This window comes from Phoca vitulina, unplaced genomic scaffold, assembly GCF_004348235.1.
Source record: "Phoca vitulina isolate PV1807 unplaced genomic scaffold, GSC_HSeal_1.0 scaffold3, whole genome shotgun sequence".
Lineage (NCBI taxonomy): Eukaryota > Metazoa > Chordata > Mammalia > Carnivora > Phocidae > Phoca > Phoca vitulina.
In genome coordinates, this window is record NW_022589706.1 from 33,425,823 (window position 1) to 33,452,722 (window position 26,900).

General features: G+C 38.5%; 1 protein-coding gene across 6 annotated transcripts in view; it reads right to left on the minus strand.

Moving 5' to 3' along the window:
• Nucleotides 1–16,367, minus strand: part of GABRA2 (gamma-aminobutyric acid type A receptor subunit alpha2) — a 120,797-nt gene extending 104,430 nt beyond the window's left edge. For 3 of the 6 annotated variants that reach the window (XM_032400299.1, XM_032400295.1, XM_032400298.1), the window contains exons 1-3: nucleotides 16,176–16,367; nucleotides 15,084–15,161; nucleotides 12,381–12,496 (exon numbers count right to left, since the gene is read on the minus strand). In XM_032400299.1, coding sequence (XP_032256190.1) covers nucleotides 12,381–12,496; nucleotides 15,084–15,154 — 187 coding nt within the window. In that variant the 5' untranslated portion in view covers nucleotides 15,155–15,161; nucleotides 16,176–16,367. Of the gene's footprint in view, nucleotides 1–12,380; nucleotides 12,497–15,083; nucleotides 15,162–15,725; nucleotides 15,910–16,175 lie in introns of those variants that run through there. The other 3 variants (XM_032400297.1, XM_032400300.1, XM_032400301.1) reach the window with 3 other exon arrangements.
• Nucleotides 16,368–26,900: the final 10,533 nt, after the last annotated feature.

Consider the following 26,900-nt stretch of genomic DNA (forward strand, 5'->3'; position numbering starts at 1 on the left):
TTCTTCATGGAGGCCCCTGAAGGTTGTACAACATGGTAACCTTAGCTGAGTACTTCCTGGCTACTCAAAGTGTAGCCCAAGGACCAGCAGCACTGGTATCACCTGGGTGCTTGTTACAAAGGCAGCATCTTGAGCTCCATAGTCACAGACAGAATCAAAATCTGCATTTTGACAATCACTATCCAGGTTATTCATATGCAAATTAAAGTTTTAAGTACTTCGGATAAATCAACTAACCATTGGAACTGATATTTTCCATTTTACAGAGCAGGAAATTGAGGCACAAAGAGATTAAGTAATTTTTCTATTAGCATCAGTAGATGTGACAGGCATTGCTAGAAGCCTACTGAATATCAAACGCATCTTCCTTCTTTCTAATAGATCTCCAATTTTCCCAGATGCTCTCCTAGCTTGAAATAGCTGAGTTAAAAGTGGAAATCAGCTGCAAGAGCTGGGAAGGTTTATTTTTCTAATGAAAGGAACTAACAGAGCTAGTGCCATTCCTTCCTTATATTCCAGGCTTTACCGTGGACATGATAGCTGGAGCTGCAGCAGCCACCTCAGGATCATGAGGTGACAGCATAAGGACAGAAGCCAATGCTAAGGAAGAGGTAGTGGAAAAATAAAAACAGTCTGGGTTCCTGAAATTTTTGTGCCATCACTTAAAAGCTCAGTCTTCACTTGAAGCCACCTACCTACAGACCTTTTTTTACGGGAAAAACTGACCCCCATTGAAGTCACTGTCAATAGGTTTTTCTGTTAGCTTCTGACAAACACATCCCTAACGGATATAGGCTATGATAATATTCTTTCACCTATATTTTGTTGTTTTATTCCAAGGCTTGCTCCCTCCTATATTTCCAACTGGCATCAAATTTGCACTATAAAAAGCCACTTGGCATTACTATATCCTCTTCTAATGTCTTCAAACAGAAGTAGGTAAAGTGTTATACCACCCTCTCCGACCAGGTGGGGAAAATTATAGAAGTGACAGATGACAACACAGTTCCCTAAAAGGAAAGGATTTGAGGAGACATGTGCTTTCCACCCCACTAACTTTCATATCCACTCACTTAAACATGCACCTGCCCACATTCCTTATCTGCTGGTAGGTTTTGCTTAACCCCCCAGCTGTTCCAAGGCAGGACCTGCAACTGCTTTCTGCACCTGGTGGCAATCGGATGTCTGAGAGTAAGATGCTTATATTAGAAGCTGTCACCAAAAATGACAACATCTAGATTGGGTGTGGCAGCAGTCAAAGGAGAGTGACAAAGGCAGGCAACACCAGTGTAACAAGCAGAACTGCATCTAAATGTATAAATCTGAGTCAGCAGCTGGGTCCCATGGGACTTTCCAACAGCCCCGTATTTCACAGATAATAATGTAAATCCTAAATGACCCACCCTGCCCACTGAAGTTATGAGTCATACCATCAGTTTGGTGGCAGCCAAAAACACCTTCAAGAGCCCTTCAGATTATCTGGGAACCCTGAAAGAAGGGAAGTTGAAAAGACTTCTGCTACAGAAATACTCTCCTCGCTACTTTATCTTCCTGGTCCTTTAAGAATTCAGACACTATTACTCGATTTTGTATGTTTTAAGAATAATGAGTCTTTTTTTTACATTTAATCTATTTTAAATGCCGACATACTTTAATATAAGCACTACTAATCATGTGGTTCTATATATAGTTTCTAGTTAGTTATCTTTGATCCTGCAATTCTGTTATCATTATTAAGGCAGAAGCTACTCAAGACGAAAGGATACTTAGTTTTAATTTTAGTTGTCAAGAGACTTACTGTTCTCCCAGGAATGCTCCAATGACGACTTCCTTTAAAATGGCTCTACATTCACTCCCATTCCTTTATGACATTTTCATCACCTCAAGCCACCCCACTTATTCTCTTAAGGGTCTACAGTTTCTCTTCCTCCGATATCTGTTGGACAATTCTTATGCTATTCTACAAAGCACAACCATCAGCCAGCCTCACATTTTTTGCTTCGATGATTATCCTCTTACATGCCCTAGATAACTAATTAAATCTACCCTCCCATATTCCCCTCTACCTGACCTGAACACCAGCCTTGTGATTCCATTTTCTTTTAATTAAGCCTCCCTCTCTCTTGGTATCCAAACTTTAATCTTCCATGTAAATCTGGCTGGCATTTTAGCCCACTGTTTCCTTTCCTGAGAAACTGGAGAGTTTATGTAATCGTGGTAACAAAAATGAATTTGTTCCATTTACCCTAATTTTCTGACTATGGCTGATTTGCTTAATTTCTATCGTAAAGGCTTCTAAAGAGTTCATATAATTGACTACATTTGGACTCTCCAACCCAAATATCTAAGTAGTAACTCAGCATCTTCTGCTTCAAAAGCTGAAATCTTCTTATGAGTAATTAGAGGTAAAGTGGACCTCTCTCTTTTTTATTTTTTTTTTCATCCTTTTCTAAAAGTCCCCCATGACATTCCTCTTCCTCTCCAAATCACTCCTCCAATTCAAGTCTGGAGATCTTTTCTGTCTTGGAAAGCTTTTAACACATACCGTTCTAAAAGCACCCAATCTTCTTACTTTTTTAATAAAAGTCAAATGTCTCCCTAATACTTACAAAAATACCATAGGTATCCCCACAAAACATAGTCTAAATACAGGTTTGGGAATGCTATGAAAGAACATTTATAATTTTTATCCTCTCTTCAACCTTCTTTAATCTTGTGACCCAAAGACTTTTCTTTTCAGACACAAAATCCAATTGTACTACTCATTATATCATATTCCTGAAATATCCCTAAAATCTGTTACAATTTACTAACCATCGCCATAAAAATACTTGAAATAGCAGTGTCTTCTTTTTGACATATATTTTTCCTGTGGGTACTATATCAGAAGAAGAGCCATACGTTTTCTTTCATTGTGTTTTAAATCAAATTAACAATGTCCTAACTAAACATATCCTCCAAGAATACTGAAATACGTTTATGCAGAAAGAATGTCACCACACATGCTCCTGTAACAATCTTTGTGCTACATTTTGCATTCATTCCCCTAAAAAAAACTAACATTCTGAATGCTAATAAAGATACTTTTTAAAATAATGCTCTTATGATGGAATACTATTTTTTTAATTTTATGTGAAAACTTCTGTTTTAACATATTTTAAATATTGAAATAAACAAGAAGGCACATAAGAAAGATAAAATAAAAATTGACAACATAACTTACGTCAAACTAAGATGGAAAGGGACTCATATTTTCTATATACTAGTTTTTAAATTTTTTGAAAAGGTATAATAAAAACATACAAAGATATCAAAACTACTGCTCAATCAAACTTTCTTTAAAATGTAAACAACTATGGAGAATTTGAAAATTTATATCTCATCATAAGTGATATCCCTGATATGATGAACTTCTATATGAAATATGTTTAGATTTAAACATTAATGTTATTTTTATACATTACTTTTAAATGATAAGATCTGTACCTCAAGGGATGAGGTATTTCAAGTTAAAAACAAGTTTTCAGAATTCTGTATGGTGTCAAGACCATTAAAAATTCAAAAGAAATAAACTTAATACTCATTACATTACATATCATGTAATTTATTTGTTTTATCTCACAAGGAATGTCTAGCTATTATTTAACTCATCTCTAGCTCAAAAGAAATTAAAATAAGGCCAAAAAAGTTTTCTTTAAAAAGAGAACTGAGAAATGTCTAGAAGTTTCAACTGGAATTAACACTTACCTTACTACTTCTGAGAATGCTACTCTTAACATAAATAACCTCAACACCTCTGCTACAGACCCTAAAAGACATGCTCTCTGGATGTTATTATACTCCTCTACAGACTAAATTTTCAGCCTGACAGTAAGTATACCAAAAATCACTCTTCCCGTTATGAGAAAAGACAATCGATAATGTTCAATAAAAAAAACATAGGGTGGTTATATGATATTTTTAATTAAGGAGGGAAAGAAGAAACCAATATCTAGGACACCTGAAAGGCAGAAAGAACCAAAATATGGTGTGACATGAATTTCTGCAAAGTCTGGGTCTTATTCATCAAAATATTTGCAGCATTTAAAATAAGACTCAGCAAATACTTGGCCCTTAATAAGAAATAGTTGAATGCATGAAACATGATTATAGATACAGAACGGTTATATGGTACAAGAAAAATGCATTCTTACTTCTCTAAACTTCAATAGCATGTTCTCATAATGGAACACATGTTGTAATATTTCAAGTTATTTTGAGAATCATAGCGTATCTACCTTATCTGCCCTCTGAGGAACTTCAACCACCGGAGACCAATACCACACCCTGCACATCTTTATATTCTGCAGAATGTCTGGCACATCATAAGCCTTCAATAGACATGTGTTAAGAAACAGAATACTAGAATAATTTAATTTGACTCTTTCCATGTTAACACATTGAAAAGTAATGAATTGCTGACTGGCCAAGCTGTTCACTTGGCCATCTCCACTACCAATATAGATTTCTACAATATGATTGAGCTGTAGCAATCAAAAAATAACACTAAAACAAATGGATCGGTCATGCCTATGGTCCAATTTATCCACTGTGTTAAGGGAGTAAAAAGAGAAACGCTGATTGCACCTGAGCTTAAATGTTAGCCAGAAAACGCAGTGAGTGAGGCATGCTTGTGCCTGAAAAAGCAAAAATAACAATCCCTCAGAATCATGACTGAGGGCGATGCTTTTCTAGCAGCAATGGTTGAAAGAAAAAATGGCTAACCAAGTATGTTTTAAGGCGAAAACAAAGCATTAGCATTAGTTTATGAAAACCTAAGTAGTTTTCTCTTGGTCATGCATTTCAATGATGTCACCCTGAATTTTGCTGGAGAGATGCTATTTGGGAAGAAAGTGCCACCATCTAATCTAATGCATACCCTTGCTACCATGTACACAGTCTGCCTTTCCTATAAAATAAATCACAAGCTATGTACCTTTCAAACAACAAACTGAGAAAGAATTCTGCAAAACTACCTCAATCTAACCATTTCTGAAGAAGCCTGCCTTACTGCCATCATCTGACGGGGAGTGAACAAACAACACAGCGTTAGAGAGGGTGTGCAGAAACGCTAAGACGTTCTTTAGTCTTGCGTCAAAATATTAAAAGAATCCAGAAAACTGTACCTAACATTCCCATGCTTCCAGTTTAAGCGAGCACGCACTGTGATGAAGCCCATATTACTTCCATGCCAGAGGGAGAGTAGTACAACAGGTCCCAGACAAAACTGAAGGAACTGATTTTTGGAGGTCAGACCCAGAGTTTCCAGCCTCCCCAAAGCTCCCCACTTCAGGCAGCCAGTACTTTTCTGCTTTTTCTTTTGTGCCTCCCACAAAATAATTTTAAATAGACAGGAAATGACAAATGATAATGGTCCTTTACACTTGTATCAAAAGCTCTTTTGCATACTTGGGTGAAATCTCCCCAACTGATCTCCATTTTCTCACTCACGGAATAATCAAATGCAGCGTTCCCTGGGACCTTTGGGCAAACTCAAGTGGGTGGACTAGATGGTGGCTGAGAGCAGAAAAGGCTCTGAAATCTTCTCTTCCCTACTACAGCTTATTCTGAAGGTTATCCTACTCCAGACACTGCAGGGAACCCCAGAAAGCAGAGTCAGAAAGGGAAGGGAGACCATATTCTCAGCTGCCTCAGGCCTCTTGGGGAACGTCAGCCCCAACCACAGCTGCTGAAAGAGGAGCAGAATGCCAAATATCACAGCTTTACAGAGAAGGGGAGGCCCCAGTCCTGGAGTTTATCCTGCCTCCATTTGAGACCAGAACTTCTTAACACTCAAGGTCTCTTTTCCTGCTCATCTTGCAACCCATTTTTCCCCTCCTCCTCACTTCCAATTCTATGTAGAGATTTCTGACTATTCTTTGTCCGTTCTTTTAGTCCCAATGCCTCCATCACCCATCACCTCAAAAGACGCTGTCAAGCATCAGGCACATACTCTGTGGCTGCAAGACCCAGAGTTTTTGCCATTCAAGGACCTAGCCCAATCCCAGGTAAGGTTGATGAACACGCTTTCGGTTGTATGTCCCTAAAATCATCATTAATGTCATATAATAAGGTTTTATTCTGTAACTATATCTTTTCTCCTGTAGGCAAATTTATTACCATGAATTGATGATGCCAAATTATTACATGTCATGATAATAATTATAAAGAGCAACACATATGTCATACTTCTTTGGTGACTGGCTTTGTTTCCAGAGATTCTGTACATATACAAAGGTGTGTCTACAAAATGAACCTAATGACATAAGAAATATTACAACCTCTCCTTTCTTTAAAACTGGGTTATGTGGGGGCCCCTGGGTGGTGCAGTCGGTTAAGCGTCCCACTCTTGGTTTCAGCTCAGGTCGTAATCTCAGGGTCCTGAGATCGAGCCCAGAGTCGGGCTCCCCACTCAGCGTGGGCTCTGCTTAAGTTTCTCTCTCTCCCTCTTCCTCTGCCCCTCCCCCGTGCTCCTTCTCTCTCTCTCTCTCACTCTCTCTCTCTCTTTCTCCCTCTATCTCAAATAAATAAATAAATCTTTTAAAAAATAAAATAAGACTGGGTTATGTGTACTATAAATTTATTATTTTTTAAGAAGTCTTAGCTTTTATACAATAATTGAAACACTGGCTGATGCTCTCTATTGCATTCTATTGCAACAGCAGGAGCAATAACACTTACATGTATTGAGTTCCTACTCTGCTTGCCATATACTGTCCAAAGGATTTGGATGTCAAAAAAAAAAAAAAAATTAAATACCCAACAAACCAATAAGTCCCATATTTTTACTCCTATTTTACAAATAAAATAAACCAAAGCAAGGAGAGATTGAGTAGCACGCTGAAAGTTTTGTAGTTATCATATGGTGGCAACAGAATTCAAACCCAAAGGTGTTGGTATCCAGAGGCAATGATCTTAAGCATTACTTTATAAGGTAATATGATGCTATTTTGAGATCAGAATTCCTCTTAGGTTCTGGAAGAGATCAGATTTTTCTATATTAATTTTTCCTACTGAATAGACTATATTTTGTTTTTGTAAATTTGAGAGTAGTAACATTCATAGAAACGTGTTGTCATCCATCTCTCTACAGCCTGAAGGTAAACATCCAAGAGTGAAGTTGGAAACTGACCCTCAGACCCTAAGCCTATGATCTGACATCGTATTTTTCATGGCTTTAAGCATAAAGTTTTCTCAAGGTTTCAGAGTATAAAACAAGAGCATGGAAGGAAAAAAAAAATCTATCTGGACATCCTCCTCGAAACAGCTTTTCAAAATGCAGTTAAGCATGGTACTCAATCTAGATTTTCCAGATTGAATCTATAATTTAGATACCAAGCCTTGTCATTTCTAATAGTTGTCACTGTTGAGCACTGTGGATGTTAGCTGTCATAAATGTACGAGGCCTGTCTACACATTCATTTCTCCAATGACCCCATAAAACTGGTCCAAAAAACAAATGCTGCTCTTTTTATTCAGTTAACATTTTGAAAGCCTCTTATGGAATGTAAAAATCCATGTATGATACTCCAAGTTGTTAGCTCTAATGGCTAAAATGAAGACAAGAGGAAAAATTAATTCAGTTATTAGTTCTAGCTAATCTAAATGCATGGTCTTGGTAGATATCAAGGCAAGCCCATCTCAAGTTTCCAGGCTCACAAAGAAGGAAGCCTACCCAATGTACAAGACCTACCAGTATTTTCATGGCATATTTTCAAAGGACACTACCTCCCAAGATGTTCTTCTGGAAGAATTCTCTTCATATTCTTGACAATACTAACGCTTATCAATTGTATGTCACATTATGCTCTCTCGAGAATTTTAATTTACTTTAACCACATCATATCCTTGTGAGATATAAATAGAGTAAGTAGATCCCCTCCTGCCATTCCACAGATGAGTAAATTAAGTCACAGATGGGATAAATGAATCACCCAAAATCACACCATTCAGGGCAGAATCACAGCTAACCATTAAGTCAGGGTTTGAGTAACTGGTGTAATAATAGCTCTAATTCACCAAGATGTCAGCTTAAAATATGCTGATGCTAATAGTGGAAGGCCAGTGTGTTAATTAAAAGATAACTGCTCCACTAATTTAAGGATCAGGTAAGTTCTACAGTCAATTCTTTTCATGATAGCACAGTAAAAATAAAATAAAACAAAGGAATAAAATTAAAATTCAATCCAGAAATATATGAGTGCTTACTATATGCCAGGTATTGTTCTAGATGCTTGGGATAAATGATGTATCAGTGAATCGAGCAACAAAACAGACACAAATCCCCGACTTCAATGAGCCTACATTCTAGCAAAAGAGACAAAAATAAGCAATTGACATAATAGTGATAAGGAAATAAGTTATCTTAGATATTAAAGGATAATAAGTACTAAGAAAAAAGGGAAAAAAGGAAGCTGTGTAAGTGGGATCAGAATTATTAAGAGGCAGACAGGTTATAGTATCTATTTGGTTGGTCAGGGTAGGCCTCGTTGAGAAGGTAAGATCAAAGGCTATCCAGGGAAGAGGGAAGAGCCAGGGGAAAAGCTCTAAGGAGTATCCTGGTGCGTTCAAAGAAGAGAGAGGAAGCCAATGTGACTGCAGCAGCGTAAGCAAGAAGGTGAGTTGTGTGAGGTGAGGTCAAAGAAAGAATAAGGAAACAGATCATATAGGGCCTTGGAGACCACCACAAGGAACCTGATTTTTATTCTGAATGAAGTAGAAATGACTGCAGAATTCTGAGCAGTTGAGTGGCATGATGTAACTTAAATTTTAAAGAGACTATTATTAGTCATAAAATATCTTAAAATTTTATCACTCAGTGTATTGTATAATCCTCATCATATATATGAATCTCAATTTACCCTCCTTCTTTCAAGATAAAATACCATTATTGCCATTTTCCCAAAGAAAACACCAAGGGGCAGAATGCCTAAGTAACTTGGCAAGGGTAAAATCTAGTAAGTGGTAGAGCCAAGTGAAAAGAAGTTTTTCTAACTCAAAGTCCAAAACTGATTGTTCTTTCCTATATACTCATTTATATTAAAGTTATAAGGGAAAGAAAATAATAATTGAGATTAATTACCCAGATTTTTCATCAATAGAGATGTTCAGCTTGATATATTAAAATTGAATGAAACCCATTTTTTCCTTCTTATTAGTTTCTGGTACATAATGATGCAAATAATTTCCTTGGACTTTCTATTTGAAATGACATATGAACATGTAGGCTAAGAATTTGGGGTGCAGAAGTAATCCTAATAATTTAAATTTACAACAGTACATTTAGAGAGTATTTGAAAGTCCTTTAGGTTTTGTTATTTATTAACTCTCTACTATATGCCGGTCACTGTGCTAAATTCTTTCCATATACCATTGTATTTCATATTCATCAAATACTTTAAGAATAGTATGAGTAATCACACTTTATCAATGACAGATGTGGACCCAGAGAGGCTGAGTATTTAAAAGTCATAGGACTCCTCAGTACCAGGGCTGGGATTTTACCTAAATCTTCACAATCTAAAATTAGGTAGGTCTTTACTAAGCCACACTATCATCCTGCAGCATGATGCCCGCCATGTCACCTCAACACTTCTAACTAAAAGGGCAGCTAAATAGGAGCAGCCCCATTTTATAGATGATTAACTGGTCATAGAAAAGTTAATCAAGCAATCAACATTTATTTGATAGCCACAATATGCAAATCAATATTTAGTTGCTGAGAGCATAGAGGATTTATGATACAATATCCTGCCTCAACGAGCTTACAATCTTGTTAAGGTAACAGGAGACACACAAAAAGGTAATAAATAATCCAAGCTAGCACATAACAAGTTCCAAATGAGACACAGAGCCCACAACGGCTGAAGAAATTCCACAGAGAGAAAACTGAATCTGGGTGCTTCAATTCAGTTAAGAAAGATCTTTACTGGAGGTGTTGAGGTGGTCTTTATAGAAAAGGAAAGGTTTCGATCATCAAAGAGGATGAGAAAAATTCTTCCAGTGAGAGGAAATAACAGGACCAAAGGCCAAGGGAGCAGATAGGGATGGATTATCAAGAGAAAGTGAACAAATGCATTTGAAGTAGAGGATGAGAGGGAGGCAAAATAAAAATGAAGCCCAAGAAATAGGATGTAGAAAAACTTGACTGGCACATTAGGAATCCAAGGGAGGAGGGAAGAACTAGACCTTTGTTGAATTGCTACTACGTGGCACCAGGCTTGTATACACTTTTCGTTTATATAATCCTCTCAACAACCCTGTAATGCAGAAAGGTAGATAGACCACGGCCATTTTAAATGAAAGGAAACAGAGATTATCTGGCCAAGGCACAGCTTTGTGTGTGGATGGAACTGAAATTCCACCGAGACCTACCTGCCTCCAAGGCCTATATTCCTTCTACTACCTTCTTCTATTCCTGCCACCTGCTGAAGGCAAAGGGGAGCCCCTGAAGGTATATGATCAAGAAAAGTGAGGGATATGTGGAAAGCATTGTAAGAATAAAAGAAAACTAATCTGATTGGGAAATATTAGCATATGTCCAACATCAGAGAAGGACTGGGGAAGGAAGACACTAGACAAGAAGAGCCACTTAACCCAAGTAATATAGTGACAAGGATGCATACTTGAGTGGTGACAGTGGAAGTAAAAAAAGAATGTAAGAGACATTACAAAAGAAATACGAAGAGCTAAATGGCAAGACCCACGTCCTGAAACAGGTAGTTTCTACTCCCCAGCTTCACACCCACAGTGTAGATATTTCCCCTAAAAACTCACAGACACAAAACCCAAGGTCTAGCTCAAATATTAAGATTTTTGACAGCACATTATTTATTTAAAAAAAAATAAAATCTATGACTTAGGAAAAATTCTGCCTTAGGGCAATCTACCTCTTAAACCACCATCATGAATTATGACAGATTTATGCTGGGCATACCTCTACAGTATGAGTCTGGCAAAAGCTCACTGTCATACACTAACATAGAGACTGATTCCTTATATTCATGCTCATTAGAAATATTAATTACTAAAGAAATATTATTTTCCTTTTAGTTTTTCCTTTTAGAAAACTAAGTGTATATTAAACAACTGACTTTGATCTGAATGATACAGTGGGCCATATTTCTAAGTATTATTCCTCCCTGTACTTCTCTTAAAGTGAGATACACCTCACAGGGATTCCAGTAAAAACTAACAGCATTAAATGGCATCTTATTTAATAAGTTGGGTCTTCTCTGACTTTTTCTGACTCCTAGACACTCCAAACCATACACTGGCAAATATACATAGAATTAACCACCACCTACATTTTTCAAAGAAAATATGTATATAAACGTCTAGGCATTTAGTCAATGCACATCTTTATAAGCAATTTCATATTACAAAGTTGCCAGTAATAACCTGGCTACCTATATAAATCTTTGATTAGTATCAACTGTTCAACTATTTTTTCTTAATTTTTAATTAATGGTTAAACTAAACATCCAAGTAAGTTTAATATACAGGTGATAAATGTGTGTATGGAGATATATATCTCATTTATAAATGATGGGTAACAATATTTTGATGCGGAATCCTTTAGGAATTACACACCTACTTTACCTTCACCTAATCTCCTTAGTATCACCTAGCTAAGGATAATTAGAGGATAATTAAAACTTAACATACTAAAAAAAATTAACATTTTAGCCAAGTCTTGTTTCCTTTATCATTATGGATAAAAACAGATTTGTTTTTCTGAGTTGAAAATTAACATTTAAATTCAAAATCAACCTGTGCCACAGTCCGATAAATTTAGGCCTACAGCTAATGTATAGCTAAAATATCTTTGCAAGTTTCAAGAATGCCAAACCAGTGCTAATTTTAGAAATATCGTATGTATGTGTAAAGAAATATCATCATAGAATCCTAAACTGTGTATTTGTTGAACTATAACCCAGATACTTTTTTTAATGTGTCTCAATTCTTCATATCTATACTGCTGTGAAAATAGGCATCTGTAAAATGTGAAGATACTACACAAGAATAGCTGCCCAGTAACGTTTCATTTTAATATACTTTAAGTTTGAAAAACTTAGCTATTATAAATAAACTAATTTAAGAACTCTTCATGCAGGAAGTCTGGGCTGTCTGTGATTTTAGGCAGTCTTAAAAAATACGTTAAGTACATTGTGCGTGCGTAAAAAGTAATCCCAGATAATGTTTATTTCATATACCTTTCTATTTTTTATGGTTTTTTAATACATGAATTCATATATAAAATGTAATAGACTATGAATATTACTCTTAACTTTTTAAAGCATTATTTCGTGAGAGTTTAAAAAAAGTAAAACTACTGTTACCTCCCAGTCCTGGTCTAAGCCGATTATCGTAACCATCCAGGAGTCTGTCTAGAATTCTTGTAAAGATGGTAATGTTATTTTTAGCTTCATCTTCTTGGATGTTAGCCAGCACCAACCTAGAGAGATAATTTTACAAGCTGATATATATATATACACACACACACAAACACACACACACACACATATGTGTTGTACAAGTGCCAACATGCTCTTCTTCCTTGGTTTGAATTTTAAGTCTCTCTAAGAGATTAGGGCCACCCATTTTCTCCTTTTATCACTTCTATAAATACCAGAATATCTGTGGAGGAGATAAACATGTTGCTGAAAATGGACACTAAATACAAGATTATCAGGAAGTTCGACGTCAAAATTATTTCAGGTTTCTACCACTGAGCATTCAGTGTGGAATATTCATTTTTTTTCTAAAAGCCAACCCCTAGAATATATTATGACTGTAGATGATCACATGCAGACACTATTAGTAATGTTATTCTGCATTAAGAAAGGTACAATAACCAAAATGAGTCCTGAAATAATACTCAGTGTTCTGAATATTAATTGGAAAATAAATCGCCTCCTGGGAGGCAGAAAATTTCTCTATCTTCCTAATAAATGCCTTTCTTTTCTTTTTCTTTTTTTTTTTTCTGTATGTCATTTTTCTCTTTTAAACCAAGATTATTTCCTTACTTTGGGTATACCTCCACCCAATGGCCAAGTGCAATATAGACATCAGGGAAACTCCACTGGCTGTATTCCAGACTCCACTGTAGCCAGGCAGTGGAGGTGGGGTCTGAAAGGAACAGGAACACACACAGGGCTGCAGAGAGCCTTGGAGGAGTACCCCTCCTGACTGGTCTCTGAGGAGAGCGAGAGGGATTGCCTAAAGATTAAAATGCCTCGCTACTTTTGTGTCTGTGCGTGATAAATTTGCGGAAAGAACAAATGGTCTTAAAATATCGCCAGCATGGGGTTAGAAACCATGATTTCCTCCATTATTTCTCCATCAGAAAGCCAGAGACCTGATTTTGTGACATCCAGCAATTTGGTGCAGAAGGAACTGGATGCATAAAACACAATGTCCCTTTTCACTGCCATTTTTTTCCCCTAGAATGATTCAGAGATTTAAATTACTGGCCCAAAAAAAGAATCATTTATATAATAGAATAAAATACTGGCATGAGCATTACTGGTCAAATATAGAACAGAAAACTAGTAGAGGGAAATATGGTTAAGCACTGAGGATCGTCAATGATTAATAATTGACCATGGTGTGTTCACTCCTTTAAAATCAAAGATTATACGTAATTGCATTCTGATCAAGGTGTATTGTATAAAGTATCACTGACAGAGTCCATCTGCATTTAAATGATGACACAGCTAGTAACTAAAAATAGTCATGATACATTAAAAAAATTGGTAACCAACTTCAAACAAATATTACCTTGAGGGCAGAGAAAATATTAACGCACCGATATAAAGATAAACATTTAAAAATTATGTAAGCAAATTAGTTCATCAAAACTCCAGCACCAAAAGTTTCTATATTACCTTAAGCTAATTTTAAAACCAATCACTATGATAATCATAAAGTTCCACATAGAGGTTTTCACTGAAAAGTGTTATTTGATCACCTGTCATATTCTTTTTCTAAATTCGGTATTAAGGTGTTAAATGAGGAGCTATTTTCCAATTAAAAATAAGCCTAATGAAGAGATTTCTTCTCAATTCTAGAAAGTATTTTCATACTTTGACAATTACTTGGACAGGAAAATGAAAAATTAAAAGGGAAATAAAGATATAATAAAGACATTATTTTTAAAAGGAATGGTTACATGAACATTCTTATAACTCTTATATTTTACGTCCTCTAATATTTTGAAAATCATTTCCTAAATTTAGACCATAAATAAAAAATGCCCAGTGATGAGAAAAATCAGAAAAGACTACAATTAAGATGATGTTTTGGAAAGCAATAAGAATTAATTTCATGTTTGTAGAACATAGGCAAAACAAAATTAGTTACATGCTTAAAATAAGTACTATTTATGACAGTAACCATTTTAGGAATAAAAGATCTCTAAATCAATAATATGAAAAGTTGATTAATAAATCAAGCTTTTGTTTTATTGTTTGTGATTTTGAAGTTGTATACTACCTCCACCTAGAGGTTAAAGACTCACACATCCTTTGGGCTTTCTACGTTGACTAAAAGAGCCAAGACCATTAAAAAAAAGACGAAAGAAAGAAAGAAGAAAAGAAAGAAGGAAGGAAGAAAAAAATAAGTTAATCAAATCATTTTAGCTTGTTTAGCTTTTCTGTTTAGCTTAAAGAAAAACTGTTGGCTATTTTATTGACTCTTGGTGTTATTATAAACGCATATAACTTAACCACTTCAATTCCTTGCAAGAATGTGCCATCCAAAAGATAAGTCTTTTCTTTGGAGATTTTCTTTTCTTTCCTTTTCTTTTTTTTAAGAAAATGTTTCTGATTACTTTTGTATTTTATCACTAAAAACAAGAAGCAGTGAACTTTTTATAGCCTCTGCCACTTCATAGTTCAGTTTCCTGATACAACCTTTTTTCATTAGAACTGACTCTTCAAAATACTTCAGCTTCTCAAAGGCCACCTCAGCATTGATAGCATTCAAGAAACACACCGTTACCCTGAATTTAAAAAATCAAATACAATAAATAAATGTCTCACCTGGCTGGGTCCCACAACAAGAAAAGCAGCAGCAGCAACTGCATGTTGTAGGTGTTTAATTTCGTCTTCATTGCCACTCTTTGTAAAGCCATGGAAGAAAAATAAAATACACTTAAAATTACATTCAGTTCCACCATCCGAATAGCCCCAAAGAATATCAATTCAACTGAGAATTGGAGTTAAAGCTATAGAATTATTCCAACGGAGCGAGTGTAGGGTGTGATGATGGGGGGGTGGGGATGGAGGGGGTGCGGGGGGGGGGGGTCTCTTGTCTTTTCTTTTTTTTTTCTTTTGACAGCAAGATGACCAAATAATCAGACTTTGCTCTGCCAGGAACTTACACCCAGCCCCATCGTCAGCAAACTGTTTTGTGCTCACACACACGTAATAATAACACACGGGACCCTGAACTGATATAGGAGCTAGAAAAGAGAATGGGTCGGAGGGGAGAGTGAAATGGGGAGGAGAGATGGGTACTTGGTGCCAAAACCTCCTCAACAACCAAGACCACCCCCGCAACCCCAGCGTGGAAAGCAAGGGGCGGCTAGCCCACTTTTTCGATTATTCTTTTCATTACAGTGAACTGCAGTCCTCACGTCTTTACTTCTTCACTCCCTCTAAAATAATAGAAAAGAAAAGAACCTCCCTCCCTGCCCAGGCACAGTTTGCCCAGGACCACGTCTTGGAGGCAGCCGGGTTCGGATCAACTGCTGCGAAACGACGCGTTGGACAGCTGTTCCGGGGCCGAGGACCACAATCGGAGCAGGAGCGTGAGGCTCCCGGATCCAGCCGCGGCCGGCACGCAGCGGCAATCACAGCGTGCAAAGTTGAAGACTAGAAAAGAGCCAGGCTAACGTGCTGCCTGCCGCGCGGGCGGGCGGGCGGGCGTCTCGGATCTTATTGTAGTTGCAGATACGCTTCTGGTGATGAGTATCGAAATTATTTTTTCAGATGTGCTGTGGAGGAGGAGGCGACCCGAACCTCCCGGGCTTCAGGGAGCATCGGAGAGTGGGGTGGGGGAGACGAGGCATGCACCGGAGGCAAAGGCAAATGGGAAGGGGTCCCTCCTGGGACCGACGTGTGCGACCTTACCTGAAGCAGCAAGCAGAATCGGCTGTTTTCCTCCCTTTGCCCTGATCTGAGGAGATAGGAAACTTGAGGGAGAGCGAGAGAGAGCGCGAGTGAGAGAGCGAGCGAGCGACTGCAGCAGCCGAGCGAGCGGGGAGCGATGGGCTCGTGGAAGCCGGAGGGGAGCGCGGAGAGCGGCGGCCGCGGTGCGAGGAGTAGATGGAGGCAAAGGCGTCCGTAGTGGCGGTGATGGGCGGAGGAGGAGGAAGAGGAGGAGGGGAAGCGTTGGCAGGAGCGGGCGGGGTGGGGGGACGCGAGCCGAGGCGCGGTGCGCGCAGGCTGTGGCGGGCACGAGCCCCACGCCTGGAGGAGGAGGAGCCAGGCCCGGGAGGAGGGCTAACGAGGTTCCCGGGAACGCAGGGACCCCCACCCCCGCCTGGATCCGGGGTAACCGCCCACCCCCCCCGCCGGGCACCTGCAGCGGCACAGCCCGGGGCGGCGGCAAGCTCCCCGGTGCGCCCCGAGCGCTGCTCCCCGCGCCCACGCCCCGCCGGAGGAGCGGAGCCCACGCGCCGCCCCGACTGCTCCCCGCGGCGGCCCGCCGGGGCTCCCCCGAGGCCCCGAGGTTCCTGGGAGGGGGGCTGCCAGTGGGTGTTGGTGCGGAGTCGCGAACGCAGTGTGTCTGTGCGGCCCTAGATCCCCGGGGCCTCGCCCTGCCGCCCGCCCGCCAACATCCCCTGGCTCTGGAGCGATGTGGCTGCTGAGGAGAGGTAAAGAGGTACCACTCCCGCTGGAGGGCGAGGGGACTCTAATCAGCCTCTACTTAGTCATCAGCGCATCCACGCAGGATCAAGTTCAACGCATGTTGCGTGGAATCAGACAGCAGGAAGTTTCTTTGATTTCCTGAGCCCTCTTGATATACCACTCATTCCTTCACACTTCTGCAATCAGGACCAATTTCCCCTCAAAGCTCAGAGGGCTGGAAACTTCTCTCCAGTCCATTTGCAGATTTTGCACCTTGGGGAAACCTCCCGCTCACTCTCGGCAGTTCTTTTCCCCAACGTCTTTTAACGGGCGTCCTCCCTACGTGATGATCAAACTCAATCAACAAAGCTCTAAAAAAGTTTACATTCCGCACCCCCGCACCCACCCCACCCCAGCAAAAAGGTACATGCTGTGCTTCTACCACCTCTGCAGTTCTTGGGGTGGGGGCACGGAGGGGGGGCGGAGGGCAGATGAAGTCTCGCAGGGTTTGAGGTTTTCCCCCTGTAGGGTTTTTTGCTGGTAAAGGGGACCTGTTGTAATTCCACTCCCATAGTACACTTTCAGTATTGTGTTTGATCTGTCTCATTTATCTTCTATTTTATCTGAGGCGATAAAATCCAAACGTGCAACTTGAACAGAAAAAAGGAGAGAAAAGATATTTTCCTTTTTGTACTGCACGTAAGACAGAATGTTACGCACATCCCACTAAGGCGAGGCAGAGCGGGTGTTTATCTCTTCAAGAAGTTGTTATAAACGTTAGACACTTTAAAAGGGGGAAAAAGATAAGTATGCTGATATGTTTTTCTCATATTACATTCAGAGTCAATATGTGCCAAACACTTCAATTTCGTTAGTTATGAACCAAAAATTCAGATGTTTTTCCTAGATGGTGCAGTTTTCATAACAACAGACACTGCTAATCTACAGTAAATTTTAGCTTTGCCTTGAAGATTATGTGAGGAGAGTAAAACCTTTACATTGTAAATATTTCAAGCTGTTCTTTTTAACCTATTAATCACCACTTTCTGAATGAGCATTTAATAGGCTACAACCTAAACAAACATTTGCTCTCCTATTTAGCTGGCTCTGTGAAGAATGGAACACCACCCCAGCCTTCTCCTCCATCATTAATATTCCCTTCCTGACTTGCCCATTGCAGAGTCTAATTGAAATTCACCAAGATAAAAAGCATGCCATTTAAAACCTTGCAACTAGGGAATCTAAACATCTATTGGTGTGAACACTTTACTTCCTACTGTAATATCCTATTTTCCGTTTCTGTGAGTCAATCTTCATTAAGATCTCTATCACTTTGCCATTTATATTACTACTAAATTGTTTATATTTTGATCATGGAAGTTGAACAGTTCATGGTTTCTTCTCGACCTTAACTGTGTGCGCCACAAAATTTCTCTCTTATGAATGTCACAATTTTTGTAAATATCCTCATAGATTATTTTCATATTTACCAGTGTAGTTATTTTTTTCTGGATCCCAATGCTGAATTATAGATTTTAGGTTTGTTTGTTTTACCTCAAAATTTGTATCTATTTGAATGATTCGTTCTAAAAAAAATTAGGCTTTCCCATTAGCACCCTTAATAAACTTGTAATCTCACTGTCATATGACCCATTTACCTGGAACTTCACAAAATTCAAGCTATTTGCGATGATTTTCACCATTTTTTTAAACTATATGTTAGAACAGTCTCTGGACTTGGGTGTGCACTTACTTGAGACAGACTTCAGTAAAAACTAGATTCCAAAAATTCATTATAAACCATAATTCTTAGTTCTTCCCCACAAAACATTCTCCAATGTTATTGAAGTTGGGTCGCTGTGATTTGACTTCAAAGCACATTAAAGGAAATGGAAATCAGAAAAGCTTATTGCAGGCAGTGGACCTCTACTTTTATTGCTGTATCTATACTGATATTTCACTGTGTTGCTAGTCCAGCCAAATATCTTCGAGGATCATCCAGCTTCCACAAATATCCGACAAATCCAGTCTGATTTCTTTCTTCTCTCTCTGTGATGGAGCACAGTGCACTGCCTGTGATTTGAGAGCCAGCCTGGGTAGGTCGTGACTAAGCTCTTCCTACCCACTCCTTTTGGTGCATGTCCTAAGGCAACCAATCCTGTAGAAGAATTGACAACTAATTAGTTGCCAGTAAATCTAAATTTGTTTCTGCCCAGGCTAGGGCAGTGCAAAACCTTCTGTTTGAATTTGTCTGGATTATTCTCCCACAAATGGGATTGGGAACTGGGGGGGGGGGGGGGGGGGGTCACTTCTTATAAATTCCTTATCCTTAACACCCTAGTCTCTAAGAAGATTTCCACATGAGGAACAAGAATAAAAGAAAGACAAGGAATTGGGGGGGGGGGGGTCTTGGTTTTGTCTGACTTTTTCTTTCCTGGTATCTTACAATATTGCACATTTTTAAAATGCATTATAAAACTGTGTTTTTGAACAGATATTTTGGAGAACTTCCCTTTTTAGGGCCCAGCCACATAGACTTTTTTTTTTAAAGATTTTATTTATTTATTTGACAGAGAGAGATAGCGAGAGCAGGAAGGCAAGCTGGGGGAGTGGGAGAGGGAGAAGCAGGCTTCCCGCGGAGCAGGGAGCCCAATGCGGGGCTCGATCCCAGGACCCTGGGATCATGACCTGAGCAGAAGGCAGACGCTTAACGACTGAGCCACCCAGGCGCCCCCCAGGCACATAGACTTAGCACTACTGTTCCAGAGAACTGTTACTCTGTATGCCCTAGGGGACCTCATAAATCTTAAAGTTCTATATGGTTATATGTGTATATTATATATATAATATATACACTATATATATTATATACACACATACATGCATACAGATATACAGATATTTATCTGTAGAAAGATATCTGAACTAATAAAAATAGGCATACGGATTTTAATGGGAATAGCATTTATATACTACATCTCTACAAAATGCATTTGGCCTCACTAACATAATTTAATCATAGTGATTTTTATATACTTTGAAGAGAAGTACAAGAATTCAACAAGAATAGCCTCTCACTGTATTTACAAATTTTAAAAAATATCAGCATGGATTCTATATAATAACTTTATATACACTTTAACTGCACCTTCCCATCTGAGTCATCAATTCTAATGAGAATATAAATTTGTGAAAAATTAAGAACTAAAGCATAAATTTTCCTGTCTTCACAGAGTTAAATAGTATCTTATACTTTTCCCCAGATGCTTTACTAATTTCAAAGTTTACTTGGAATGCAAGTCTGTTCTTATATACTCACCACATTATCATTAAAAATAAAACAAACAGGGCGCCTGGGTGGCTCAGTTGGTTAAGCGACTGCCTTCGGCTCAGGTCATGATCCTGGAGTCCCGGGATCGAGTCCCGCATCAGGCTACCTGCTCAGCAGGGAGTCTGCTTCTCCCTCTCCCGTTCCCCCATCTTGTGCTCTCTCTCTCTCTCTCTCAAATAAATAAAATCTTTAAAAAAAAATAAAAAAATAAAAAAAATAAAACAAACAAACAAACACTAGAACAAGTACCCATTTGGTCAAAACTGTGGCTTGATCAAGCTCCATTTTTCCCTGAGAGTTGAATTTAGATGGATGGTTCTAATATGTTCGCTAGGCTCCCAGCTTCTGAAAGAAGAAACAACGGGAAAGTGGGAGTAACTAGCCTTATAAACAAATAATTCCAAAACTACTCTGTTACATTAATGTATTTAGGTCACATTTCATTAGAACTAAATATATCATGTACACTAGCTTGGATGAACTATGCATATTACCGTCTTCAAACAGAGTAACTCTGTTTATAAAGTAATTTTGCAAATCCTGATCTAACTTGCAAATCAAATATATCATGCATTCAGGATATCCTGGTGGTTTCTGAGATTTTAAAGACTACTTAAATCAAACACTTATAAAGAGTGATTTGTAAGGAAATCCTTTTGCCTTCTTTTCATCAAATTATAGATAAAATTTATTTTCAAGTTATTGAACTACTTCCTAAAACAAAGATAATAGTCCAGTAATGCAAAACAAAAATATACAGTGCATTTCATGAAGCTACATGATTGGCAGCTTTGCCTGGGAGGCGTGTTTTATAAATAATAATCATAGTAATGGAAATAATAAAAATAAACCTGTAATGTCTCCACTTGTATAACAAAATAGATCCCATTTCAAATATTTTGCAGGTATTAATTTACTTAATCTTCACAAGTCAGGATTAGGTTTTTATTGTTCTCATTTCACTAGGGAGAAATTTGAGGCACAGAAAGCTTAGTCTGACTCAAGGTCTCCTACTGGTAGAGCCCAGAGTAGAGCCCAGTAATATGGCTCCCTAGTCTCCATGCTTAACTATATACTATATTGCTTCTGTGTTACTCCATGGCAGCCAAACTTCTAACTTCTTATGTGCAGTCTCACCACTGAAGCTTTGGATGAGATATTTAACTGTTAATGTGTTAGTGTTATGAAGGTAGTGTAAATCTGTGAATAACAGCCATATATTCATTCAACAAGTCTTACTGAGTGTCTGCAATTTACAAGACACTCTGTTAGGTACCGCTCTGGATATAACGATGATTAAGCCATGGTCCCTACCCTCAGAAAGCATGAAGTAACGTATGTTGTTAATTGCAAACAAATTAATAACCAGGGCTTATACGTATGCTCTAAAAACTTTTAAATGTTTCCAAAACAATACTATCTTTACTAAGGAGTAACATGCAGCTTAAGAAAAAGAATGCAACACAGGGAGCTTTACATTTAATTAACAATTTATAAATCTATATGGGGACAACTATGTCCCCGTATAACAGTTAGTAAATGGATTATTATTAAGAACATAATTAAGCACTTTCTATGACACAAAACCCACTTAAGGACTCCCAGGACCAGGAAAAGTTTATGTCCACAATGAAAAAATTTCTAGTTTATATGGATATTTTCTGAATAATAACACCTCATCAGGTAAAATTATGCAGAAGCAGCCAATAACAATAACAACAACAAAACCAGAGAATAGAGGGAATCCAGTACCTAATTTGGGCCCATTTACATACATTTCAAGTGGGCTAAGATTGGTCCCAAATGAAGAATTATTTCAATATCATTATTTTTAGCATCAAAACTGTTCCATCTTGAGAGGAAGAGAGAATATATGTATTGTGAAGAAATAAATGAAAACTACAATCAGGCTATGAGTATTTCATGGTCAGTCAAAGAGACATGAAAGAGAAAATAGAAACCAATTATTTCTAAGAAAAAGTGAATAATGCCATGGCAAATTAATTATGGATATCAAATGATTTTAAATAATAATATGTAGATCATTTCTCTTTGCTAGAGACCTCTTTGTATTTGCCAAAGGAACTTGCTCGTAGATGCACAATAAATAATTGCTGATTTCTTCATAGAGTTAAGCACTTTGGAATACAAATTGGGAGCCTTGGTACCAGAGTTAAAAATGGCATGACCTTGGGCCGTCTCAGCTATAATATCTACTGGAAAGTCTCAAAGCTCTCTGTGTCTAACAGCTCACTGTGTATTCCCAGTAGACTTTTTTTTTTTTTTTCTCAGAAAGTATCTCCTCTAATGTTGTCTAACTTACCACCATCCCCCCACCAAAATCCTGAAAACTGGGGGTCATTCTAGACTCTTTTTCTCAACACACACATACACCACCAACACCACCACACGTTTGCTGTTGCCAAGAAAATGACTCCTATCTCTCCAGTGTCTCCGATCCATTCTCTCCATTACCAATTCCATGGCCTTAGCTCTGTCCTCACTTGGACTACGGCATTCCCAATAAGCAGTAGCCTACTAATTAGTTTCTCTGCCTCCAATCTCTGCTTTCTCAGGTTTGCTTTCCACAGAGCCAACATCAATCTCCCAAAACCAATTTGATAGTGTCATTCGATCATCTAAAATCCTTTCTTGATAAAAGTATAGGGTGTGAACTCTTTTGCATATCACCACTGACCACTGTTTATATTTCCAGCCTCAACTCTGCTCTTTCCACACACTTTTTTTTTTTTTTTAGAGAGAGGAGCAGGGAGGGGGAGAGGGGGGAGAGAGAGAGAGAATCTTAAGCAGACTCCATGCTCTGTGTGAAGCCCAACGTGAGGCTCCATCTCACAACCCTGAGATCATGACCTGAGCCCAAATCAAGAGTCAGACACTTAACCGACTGAGCCAGCCCTCTTTGCACACACACGTTGTCACACATATGCATGTGCATGTACACACACACACCCTCCAGTATCAGTAGTGTCTCAGCATCGTCCTGTCCTCTTTTGCTCCCTACAAATGAAATTGTTTATGTTTCTCTCAACAACCAAATATTTCATGCCTCTATGCTTTTGGTTCTCATGGTCCCCTTCAACTGGAATGCCACTCTCATACCGTCTACCTGGCAACACTTCAAGCCTCAGCCCTATAAACGATTTCTTACACTGACAGATAAAACTGTCCACACCATCCTTTGTACTCCTGCTGAACATAGCACAGCCAAGTAACCTGAGACCTAGACTATCCAATTGAATTTACTAACTTTTTTATCTTACCCTATTAGCCTGTGAGCCCTTTAAAAACAATGAGCCTCATCTTAATTATCTTTTCTTACCAAGTGTCTAGCACAGAACCAGGCATATATAATCTCAAGACATTCTTGAGGAATGAATGAAAGAAAGAAAGAATCAATGAATGAAAAACCTACTGAATAAATGAGAGGATACATGAGCATCTGTGCTTTCATATGTACAAGAGAAGCACAGTACTTTCTTTCTTCCAAGGAAATGAGATGCAATAGAAAAGAACAGGTAGAATAAGCACTCGGACTCTGGGTAAACACAGGTTCAAATCCTAGTTCTACTACTTACTTGCTATGCAAATTTAGATTAATTCTTCAGCTTTGCTACGCCGCGTTTTCTTACCTGTAGAGTAGGGGTATCTATGAATCTACCTCACATGATCCTTGTGAATACTCTGTGAGTTGATATTTACACACAGGACGACATCTGGATCATAGACAATACCACACAGTGTGGGCTGATATTACTGAATTATTTGAAAGCTGTTGATTCGCTGCCTCGACATTTAGTGGATGAGATGAGTTGCACTCCTTGCCATTAAATTTATTGAATCTTTTGACTCATCTTTTTCCACATGTTCCCATCCACTCTTTCCTACTAACATTCATGTTCCCGCCTTTGCAGAATAACCAGTCAGAACCCTCCACAAATACCCACATTCTCTTATGGTGACTTTTTTTTTTTTTCATGAATACATTGTCTCTCTCTCTCTCTCCTGTTCTTTTTTTTCCCATCCCCGCTTTTTTAGTATACCATGTCCTCCTTTTTATTACAGCTTGGCCTGCATTTCCACCTTTTATTAGTTCTCTATTGTTCCCTTTTCCTTCTCCCTTTCTCAATAATATTCATATATATCATAAATCTCCATTTGTCTGTACATTTGTCTTTTGTCATATGGAAGAAGGTGTGTTAGAAGAGTAGACATGGAAAAGAAAGTGTCCATTTAGGCATAGGAATGTGAGTGTCAGCACTGCAAAGGCCTGGGCATCCCTGCCTGTGTTTCTGTGTGTAGGTCTCTGTATAAGTCATGCCATCAAATCCACTCGAGTGTATTTTATTGATTCATTATATGAACTGAATAGAAAAGTAAAATGACGGGGCACCTGGGTGGCTCAGTCGTTAAGCGTCTGCCTTCGGCTCAGGTCATGATCCCAGGGTCCTGGGATCAAGCCCCGCATCGGGCTCCCTGCTCCGCGGGAAGCCTGCTTCTCCCTCTCCCACTCCCCCTGCTTGTGTTCCCTCTCTCGCTGTGTCTCTCTCTGTCAAATAAATAAATAAAATCTTTTTAAAAAAAAAAAGTAAAATGACTTTCTCTTTTGAATTGGCTACTGGTTTGCCTGCAACAAAGAAATTGCTACACGTTGAATCTTCTGTTTAAAAGAGATCCACATCTGTAATATGCAGAGAGCCAAAGCCAGTAATCCGCATTGAAACTTCCAGCTATCCTCCTAGTCATATCCTAAATTAAAATATGGTTACAAGTTGCTCTTCCTTTTTTTCTGTGTGTGACTTCCAGGTATCCAGTATGCTATTCAGTTGGAAATAAGAAATACGGGAACTCTTTGCATTATGAGTTAGGAGATAACAAATTATCCTTCAAGGTTGCTTTTTTTAAATTTTTTTTTAATAGAGATATTTTCAAAGAGACTTATGACAGACATTAGTGCCATCCAGCCAATATTGCCAGTTTCCAGCCTAGGTGTGTGAACAGATTGAATTTCCTTACTCTCTGTGAAATTACAGGTGACAGTGAAACTTGCTCTGATCAATGAGATGTGAGCAAAAGAAAGAGGAGGGGCCATTTTTAGATGGAGGCTGAATGAGCCAGTGTCAGGCTCAACATGCTGCCTCCTTCCCCACTGTCTGCTTGTGGCCAGTGAGAACTGTAAATGGTGACCACTCAGTGGGACCTTGAGTGAGGACAACAAAGATTGGAGCTCCCAGCTGACCTGTACTGGACATATAGCATGAACTAGAAATAAATATTTGTTTTAAGTCTCTAAAATTTGGAGTTGTATTTAATCACAAAAAACTTGGTCTATTTTGACTTCTGAAGGATGAAAGGAAGTTTTGTTGTGTGTCTTTTTTTTAATACCAACTCTGGAATGATGGAGTGGCACAGAAAATATTTTCTGGCAGGGGAGACTTTCTTAAAGATCTTGAAATCACAGCATATAAATAGTTGCTTGCCTAAGTCTGAACAAATAGTCTTTGGTAATATCTGTGCTTTGTGTCCATCTCTTAATGGTCCTTTGTTTTCTTTCTGCACCTAAGCATCCAGAGGGATTGAGACAACGTCTGAGGTTATTTTTGACAAACAGTTCTGAATCTCTACTTCATCCTTCCCCATAGAGGCCAGATATTGAAGGCAGTGGTGATGGGGGGTTGGGGGGTGGACAGGATGATATTCATTGAATCCTAATAGGAACTCCCATAACTAAAACATCCAATAGATCCCAGAAATAAAATGGAAAAATGATAAAAAGAAAAGGGGTGAGAAAAGAGGCCTAACTGGATAGCAAGTGCTAGATGTTAAGGTTGAAGAGAGATGGGTAAGAAGACTGGTTCTGAATAAAAACCCATGTGAGGGATTTATCTCCCTTATGTCTATGACATAAAGAAAAATAAAAGAAATTGACTCTGACCTAAATATAGAGTGTGAAAATTTTAAAGCCATTTTCAGAGATTTTCAACAAGGTAGAAAAGGCCAGTTAGTCATGGATTTTAATACAAATTATGTTGTTGTCATTACACAAGTCACTGGAGCAAAAATTTCTAGGTTCAAACTGCTTTTAGTTTGTCAGTCAACATCATTCAAATACCAACCCTTGCAACAATTTAACATTCAAATTGTGAGAAGAAAAATATATAAGTTTTTAATAAGCTCTCAAGGGACCAGGAACTATGATTTGTCTCTCTTTTTATCCCTTACCAGGCTTCTCATATTGTAAGTGCTCAATAAGTGTTAATTGAAGGAAGAATAAATGAGTGAATAAATAAATGAGTAAATTAATAAATTAATGCAAGGATGTGTCAAAGAGTTCATAAATGTTGTTCACTGTAGCTCATCTGTTCTCCCCTTATATATTTTGACCTTTCTAGCCTGGTCTCCATGGAGTGGTCTGAGTGATCTTTCCAAATACAGATCTATTCATGTCACCGCATAACTTAAAATCCTCCAGACATTTCCCATTTCTCATAAAGTTAAGACCAAGAGCCTTATCATGAACATCATCGTGGATGCCTTGACTCCTGCCTGGCCTTGAACCGTTGTTCCCCTTGCTCCATGAACAGCAGCCTTTCAATTCCTGGAATGTGCCTGGCCTCCTACTGTCATTTCTCCTCCTGCCATAAGACATTGTAGCA